Raw genomic sequence first — 7,358 nt, forward strand, 5'->3', positions numbered from 1 at the left:
GGTGTGGGAGGGCCACACCTCTGTCCTACCCTCTGTCCTGTCACTTCTGCCTCTGCCGTCTGTCCCCATCTCTCCGTCCCCTGCCTTCTGTCTCGTTGCTCGCTAGTCCTTCTCCCACCCCGTTCTCCACCCCTAGCTCCTCTTGTCCTTGTCACTTTCATTATCCCCGGGGACTTGGCCCAGTTCTTCCACCCCCGCCTACCTATTCCTTGACCTCTTCCCCAGTGACCTTGGCTTCTGCCTTCCTTAGTCCCCTCACAGCCTCCTCTTAGCTCTTGTGGTTGTTGTTCAGTCTCTTAAGTTGTGTCTGACTCTTTGCGACGCCATGGACGGCAGCATGCCAGGTTTCCCTGTCCATCACCATCTCTTGGAGCTTGCTCAAACTCTTGTCCATCAAGTTGGTGATGCCATCCAACCATCTCATCCTCTGTCATCCCCTTCTCCTCCTGCCTTCAATCTTTCCCAGCATCAGGGTCTTTTCCAATGAGTCAGCTCTTCGCATCAGGTGGCCAACGTATTAGAGCTTCCGCTTCAGCATCAGTCCTTCCAATGAATATTCAGGACTGATTTCCTTTAGGATGGACTGGTTGGATCTCCTTGCAGTCTAAGGGACTCTAGAGAGTCTTCCCCAACAGCACAGTTCAAAAGCATCAAGTCCACTCAGCATCCACTAAATGTCTTGTAGCAGCTTGAACGTGTCATGACCAGACCCAACCTGTCACCCCCCAGCCAGCTCCCACCCTTCCTCCTCGCCTGTCGGTGGGAGTCCCAGCCGCCCTCTGAGCCCAATCCTGGGAGGCTTCCTGGTGTTTTCTCTCTCTCTTGCACCCCCTCCGGGAACCTGATGTGGCACCTGGGCTTCGGGAAGTTTTTCCCAGGCTTTGGAGGGCAGTTGGGGTGGGCGCAGTGGCGTGAGGCGGGCCAGACCCAGAAGGAAGGCCACACCAGGAGTGCCAGGTGTGGGGGGCTGTGGGGCAGCCAGGCTGAGGGGCAGGGGCCTTGGCTGTCTGCCGCCCACTGAGGGGGTGCAGCTGCAGCCTCCAGCGGGGGACGCCCGCTTACCACGTGGCTGTCTTTGCTCTGCAGACCCCCTGATCCACCCGCCGGCCTACCCTCCACCCCCCGTGCCCACGCCCAGGAAGCCAGTCTTCTCTGAGGTGCCCCGCGCCCACTCCTTCACCTCCAAGGGTCCAGGCCCCCTGCTGCCACCCCCGCCCCCTAAGCGTGGCCTCCCGGACACCGGCCCGGCCCCCGAGGACTCCAGGCGGGAGCCGCCACCCCTGCGGTGGGTGGAGCCCGGCTCCAGGGTGCCAGCCGTCTCCCGGAGGATGAGCGACCCCCCGCCCAACATCCTGCCCCCCGGGCCCGGCCTCCGGAAAGCCCCTTGCTTCCCTGAGAACAGCAGCCCCAGCCTGGAGCCCCGGATTCCTGCGCACGGGGTCAGCCCCTCCAGCACAGCCACGGCTGCCTCCCGGAACTGTGACAAGCTCAAGTCCTTCCACCTGTCCCCACGGGGGACGCCTGCCCCCGAGCCCCCACCTGTGCCGGCCAACAAGCCCAAGTTCCTGAAGATGGTGGAAGAGAGCCCCCCGGGGGAGGCGGCCAGGCCTGGATCCCGTGTGCCCCCCGTGGCCCCCCGGCCACCTCCGCTGAAACTGCCCATGCCCGAGGCCGCAGACCGGCCTCCCGTCCTGCCCCGGCCAGAGAAGCCGGCGCTCCCGCACCTCCAGTGAGTCTGTGCGGCACAGGACCCTCCCTGCCCTGGGATACCCCTCCCTGGCATGTTTACCCTCTGGTGACCCCTTCTCCCTGCCCCTGGCTCTCAGCCCACGTGGGTGCCAGGCAGCCCTGGCACGGGGGAGCAAGGCTCCTTGATCGCCCACCCGCCTGGACTGACCGGCTGCCCCTGAGGCCTGCTCCAGACCCCATAGGCTTCATTGCCGGGCAATGCCAGGAAATGCGTGTGTCATGGCAGCCCCAGCCTGTGGGGCCCTCAGCGGTGAAGGCTCTGGGTCCACGGGGCGAGCCCCGAGTGGATGCTCCTGCCCGGTTCTCCCCAGGTGCCCTTGACTGTGTCCTGCTCCCCCCAGGGCTCTCAGCGCCGTGCCCATCAGGACGTCCCTGGTGGTTCTGTCTTGTGAGGGGCTGCAGAGTCGCAGGCCGGGTCCCTGTGTCAGGCTCTGGGCCTGGCCCCGAGCGCCACAGGGCTGCCTGGGGCATAGCCAATCATCCACAGCACAGCCACACGCACAGCCCGGTGGCCCGTCCAGGGTGGCCTCCCTGAATCCTCCCTGGAGCCCTGGAGGCTTAGGAGCACGTGGCCACGTGTGAGGGCGTGTCCCTTTGGCTCGGGCTGTTGGCATCTGTTCCCAGGGGTTGTCGGGGGAGCATGGCTTGGCTGAGGCCACAGGGCTGGCCCGTGGCAGGAAGACCGCCCTCAGACCGGGGCCTTTAACCGCAGCGTTCAGAGCTCAGGACGCCCTGGGCCAGCGATCCCAGCTCAGGTTTCTGGGCCTCAGGCGATTCCTGCTGTCCCAGGGTGGTCAGCACGGACACCCCCCTACACACACTGCCCCCGCCCTGGAGCTCCACGGTCACGAGCCTTTGACGTCTGCTGGGGCTTCAGGCGCCAGACCCCCTGGGTTCCGAGGCTTGGTGTGGTAGCTCGGAGGGCGAGGCGGGTCACCGAGGGGAGTGGGGCATTGTCCCACGTCCAATGGAGCCGCAGCCTCCCTCTTCTTGTCCCACTCCCAGGCGATCACCCCCCGATGGGCAGAGTTTCAGGAGCTTCTCCTTTGAAAAACCCCGGAAACCCGTGCAGACTGACACGTCACAGGCGGACGCTGGCGGGGAGGGCTCTGACGATGACTATGAGAAGGCGAGGCTGGGTGGGGGGGTGCCCACATCTCAGTTGTCGGGGGGGTGGGGAGCTGCCGGAAAGCTGGGGGCTCTGGGGCTAGAGGGTCAAACCTAGTGCAAACTCCTGGTTCCCAGCACAGGTTGGCAGCCAGCGGGGAGGAGGGGACCCCCACCCCCGGTCCTGGGCCATGACCCTGACCCTGACCCTTGACAATGACCACTCAGGTGCCACTGCCCAGCTCAGTCTTCATCAACACCACAGAGTCCTGCGAAGTGGAGAGGTCAGTGTGCAGTCTGCGTTTCTCCACGGCCTTTTTTGGCAGACCTGAGGTTTTCTGCCAGGGCCCCCCGCCTCAGGTCTCCCCGCCTTTCTGTCCCCCCACTCCCGGGGCTCTGTGCATCTGCCGCCGTGGCCCCCGGTGCTCTCGGAATGGGGGAGGCAGGTGGGCCTGGAGGGTTTCTGAGAGCTGCCCGCGGGCGGCTCCCCTCCACGCAGCCGTGTCGCCGTAGGCTCTTCAAGGCCACGAGCCCCCGGGGGGTGCCCCAGGACGGTCTCTACTGCATCCGGAACTCCTCCACCAAGTCGGGGAAGGTAGGCACCCAGGGAGCTGGGCCTGGGGTCCCGTCACCATCGGGAGTGATGCCCACCCCCAAGCACGGGCATGAGGCAGGAAGGAAGGGGTGGGGTTCCTATTCCTGCACCTTGAAGGGGGACTTCCTGGGGGCGGTGAGCCTGGTGGGACGTCTGCTGGCTCTGCCCAGGCCCCTCCAAGGGTGACTTGTGTGACCTCACTGAGCCTCAGTTGCCCCGTGACTATCAGGGGCGGCTCTAGCGTGGACCAGACACGCTGCTGTCACTCACGTCTCACCCGACTCTGAGGGCAGGAGCCCCAGGGCGAGGTTGCCCGTTGCGACCCTGCTCTCCGTGTGCAGGGCTGCCCTCCCCCACGGACCCAGCCTTGACTCTGCTGCCCACCGGCTCAGTCTCTGAGGGGCCCACTTAGTCTCTGAGGGGCCCGCTCGGTCTAAGGGTCATCGTCTTCCCAAGATGAGCGAGCCCTGTGCTGCGTGCTTCTCTCCCTGCAGGTTCTGGTTGTGTGGGATGAGACCTCCAGCAAAGTGAGGAACTACCGCATCTTTGAGAAGGTGAGCAGGTGGCCTCGCTGAGGGCCCCTGGAGAGGGGGTAAGCCTGCCCTGGGGCCTGGCTGGGGTCCCAGGAGTCTCCCTGGTGGAGCGCAGCCGTGGGCACTCAGAGGCCCGTGCCTCCAGACTCCCCTCCTCCCTCCCCTCCCCCCTCTCCCGGCCCAGCTGTGTCCCCCACGGACCCCAGAGGAGATGGGGTGACCTGCCCCCGACCCTCGGCTTATCTGCAGACCTTGCCGGCACCTCCTGGGCGGGCGTTGCTGCCGAGTGCCCCACTTCACACGGCAGGCAGGTGGGCCAGCCCCCCTGACCCTGGCCCCCTCCACCCCAGGACTCGAAGTTCTACCTGGAGGGTGAAGTCCTGTTTGTGGGCGTGGGCAGCCTGGTGGAACACTACCACACGCACGTGCTGCCTGGCCACCAGAGCCTGCTGCTGCAGCACCCCTACGGCTACGCCAGGCCCAGGTGACACCTGTTGCTGCTCGGCACTGCGCAGAGGCCACCCCGTCGGCCCCGGCCCCAGGCCGCGCAGGAGGAGGCTGACCTGCACAGGAGGCTGAGTGGAGCCAGCGGCGAGCTCTGACCCGGGGCCTCTCCAGAGGAATCTCAAGGCCAGGCCCTGGGCCCCAGAGGATGGGGTGGGGCTCTCCCATCTCTTCCTGCCCACTGCCCAGGGGCCCAGGACCGAGCCCGGGCTGGACTTCATGGACAGGGATGGAGGTCCCCCAGCACACCCACCCTGCACTGGGCTGGGAGCTCGGCAGGGCTGGCGTATTTGGGGTGGGAGGACAGGGGCTGGACCCCCCAGGAACGTTACAACACAGGCTCCATGTGGGGCCGGTGCTGAGCAATAAAGCACAGATGACTGTTGCACCGTGGCCAGGGCTAACTGAGTACCCACTCCAGGGTCCAAGCAGTGACCTCGGCAGGTCAGCTTGCCCTAAACGGTGGTCTTGTCTTCCAGGCACAGGTCGCTAAATGGCTTGCTCTGGGTGCACAGCTGGTCACAGGACAGGACCCCAGAGTCGGATAGTCTGTGTTCCAAACCTGTACATGAAGAGCCACATTCCGCTGCTGTGAGTCCGGTCCAGGGCAGTGAGGCTGCAGAGCTGAAGGCCCCGCATGTCTCTAGTTGAGTCATCTGCTGGATTAACCAGCAGTTGGGAGACAGCCGGGTGGGAGGCTCTCCCGGTGTCCACTGTCCGTGGCAGAAGGGTCTGCAGGGGCTGGGAGCTTGGAACCCAGCTGGGGGCTCCAGGAAGGCTTCCTGGAGGAGGTGATGGCGACTGTGCTGTGGGAAAAGTGGGCCCTGTGTAGGCCAAGGATGGGTGGGGACGATCGGACCAGACGTCCAGGTGCTTCGGTCCGTACTCAGCGCAGGCCCAGCCCTGAGTACCTCCGCGCTTCCTGTCGTGAATTCCAGCAGGGCTGGTCTCCCTGGCGTGACCATCTGGGGTGAATTTCTTTTCCATAAAAACAAGCTCAGCTGGTGTCAGGGCTGCCAGGGAACCCAGGGCCATTTGATTCTCCGCACTGCCCTCTTTTGCTGGGAAAGAGGAATTTGCTGTGTAAAACCCAGGCCATGAGAGCACTTGTGCCCACTAGCACTGATTAAAGGTCCCAGGAGAAAGTCATTCACGCATCCCCTCCTCTGCCCTGGGGCACGTCCTGGGTGAGGTGGTGGTCAGAGGAGCAGAGAGGGGGCCGGGCAGAGATGTTGGCTCTCTGGTGGGGAAGACCGCGGCCGTCTGCTTCCAGAAACCGGGTGTCCAGCACCAGCTCTGCAGATGTTTCCCACTTTAGCCCCCGGGGATGGGGGTGGGGAGGCGGTCACGGCCTCTGGGTGACCTGGGGGTCACTTAGGGACACCCCCACTCTGGGGGTCTGGGGCTCTGGAGTCCTGGTGTTCCTCCCCCAGCATCTGCAGGCAACGAGCAATTTGCCCTCCTTCACCCGCTCTGCCCTGAACCCCCAGAGGCACACCGTTCCCGCGTGGCCGTCGCTTCAAGTGGGGACTGGGGTCAGAGACGCAGTTTCCAGCAGGGCTCGGGGTCTGCTGTGCTGGGGACCGCCGCAGGAGGCTACTGCTTTTAGCTGGCGTGCAGCTGCTTGGGAGCCAGCTCGTGTTTGAAGACCCCGAGCTGGAAGGTGTGGAGGTTCTGGCGTCCAGAGCCAGGTGACAGGTCCTTCTGGCTGCCTGGACAGATGGGGCCTATTGCTGCCGGAGACCCAGCACAGGGTCTGCTGGGACAGCTACCCAGCTCTGTGGACCACGCAAGCTCAGGGCCTCGGTTGCTAGAGTGTGTGGGTTGGGGGCAGTGGATGGGGCACCAGATGTGGTTCTCTGACGTGGAGGTGGGGGCATCCCAGACCTGCCAGAAGGTTCTATTCCCCACGTCGGCTGGAGGGTGGTTAGCACCGAGCACTTCCTGTACTCGAGGCGCTAAGCTGCACACGACTTAAGCCGCTGCTCTCCCAGCTCCAGGCAGACCGTTCACAGGTGAGAAAACCGAGGTGCAGAGTGGCCTGGGTTTGCGTCCCAGCCATGTGATCTGCCCTTAGCCGCTGAGCCCAGACCCTAGCATCTGCCCAGCAGCCTTGGATAGGCATTGTGGGGTGTCTGGTTAATCTGCACCCCCCAGGGTTCCAGACCTGCCTTCACCCAGCGAGGGGGACACAGCTGCTGGGGTGGCGGAGGACAAGACCGACCCATCTTGCTTCTCTGCCCTCCCAGCCCCAGTCTGTGGGTAGACCCGCCAGGAGGCCCACCCGAGGGGCCATGTTGCCCCTCACCTTACAGACAGGGAAGCTGAGGCTCAGAGAGGTTCCGCTGACCTGCCCAGCCCGTTGGTTGAGTCCAGAGGTGGTTCAGTCCCTGCCCTTGGGAAGAGGCCCCAGCTGCTTTGAGGGCTCCTCCAAGCCAAGCACTGAGCCTGGTTTTACTCTTCCTGCAGTTGATCAGAAAGAGCACAGAGAGCCCCTGTAACTTCTGTTAATAGTGATTTTTTATTGCAAAAACGTGCTTTTAGAACCAGAAGAGACCTGACGAAACAAACCGGGATTGCTCCCTGCCCCCACTGCAACTCTGGGTCACATGGCGTGGACGCCCCCTGCTGGCCTGGGCGGGGAGTGCTTCCAGCAGCCCCCGCTGAGCACCAGGGGTCTCGGCTTGGGGCCAAGGGGCTTCTTGTCCAGCTGGGCGGCACTGGGCTGGCCTCTGGAGGGGATGGCAGGGCCACCCAGGGAACATCAGGAGAGGGAGCTGGTGATGGACAAACCTGCATCCCCAGAGGAGGGGCAGTGAGGGGAGGACCGAAGCCCCCTTCTGGCTGTGACCTGGCAGCAGGGAGCCCCT

At 64.3% G+C, this 7,358-nt stretch overlaps 1 protein-coding gene across 16 annotated transcripts in view; it reads left to right on the forward strand.

Annotated features, from left to right (window-relative positions):
• SH3BP2 (SH3 domain binding protein 2) overlaps positions 1–4,873 on the forward strand; it is a 35,337-nt gene extending 30,464 nt beyond the window's left edge. For 10 of the 16 annotated variants that reach the window (XM_086404631.1, XM_086404633.1, XM_086404632.1 and 7 more), the window contains exons 8-13: positions 1,087–1,729; positions 2,755–2,878; positions 3,085–3,140; positions 3,370–3,451; positions 3,946–4,005; positions 4,335–4,873. In XM_086404631.1, coding sequence (XP_086260757.1) covers positions 1,087–1,729; positions 2,755–2,878; positions 3,085–3,140; positions 3,370–3,451; positions 3,946–4,005; positions 4,335–4,472 — 1,103 coding nt within the window. In that variant the 3' untranslated portion in view covers positions 4,473–4,873. The remainder of the gene's footprint in view (positions 1–1,086; positions 1,730–2,754; positions 2,879–3,084; positions 3,141–3,369; positions 3,452–3,945; positions 4,006–4,334) is intronic. The other 6 variants (XM_086404641.1, XM_086404642.1, XM_086404640.1 and 3 more) reach the window with 1 other exon arrangement.
• The last annotated feature ends 2,485 nt before the right edge of the window (positions 4,874–7,358 follow it).

The sequence above is a fragment of the Bos grunniens genome, chromosome 6, assembly GCF_055505025.1.
Source record: "Bos grunniens cultivar Pamir isolate PY7600 chromosome 6, Bosgru_T2T1.0, whole genome shotgun sequence".
NCBI lineage: Eukaryota > Metazoa > Chordata > Mammalia > Artiodactyla > Bovidae > Bos > Bos grunniens.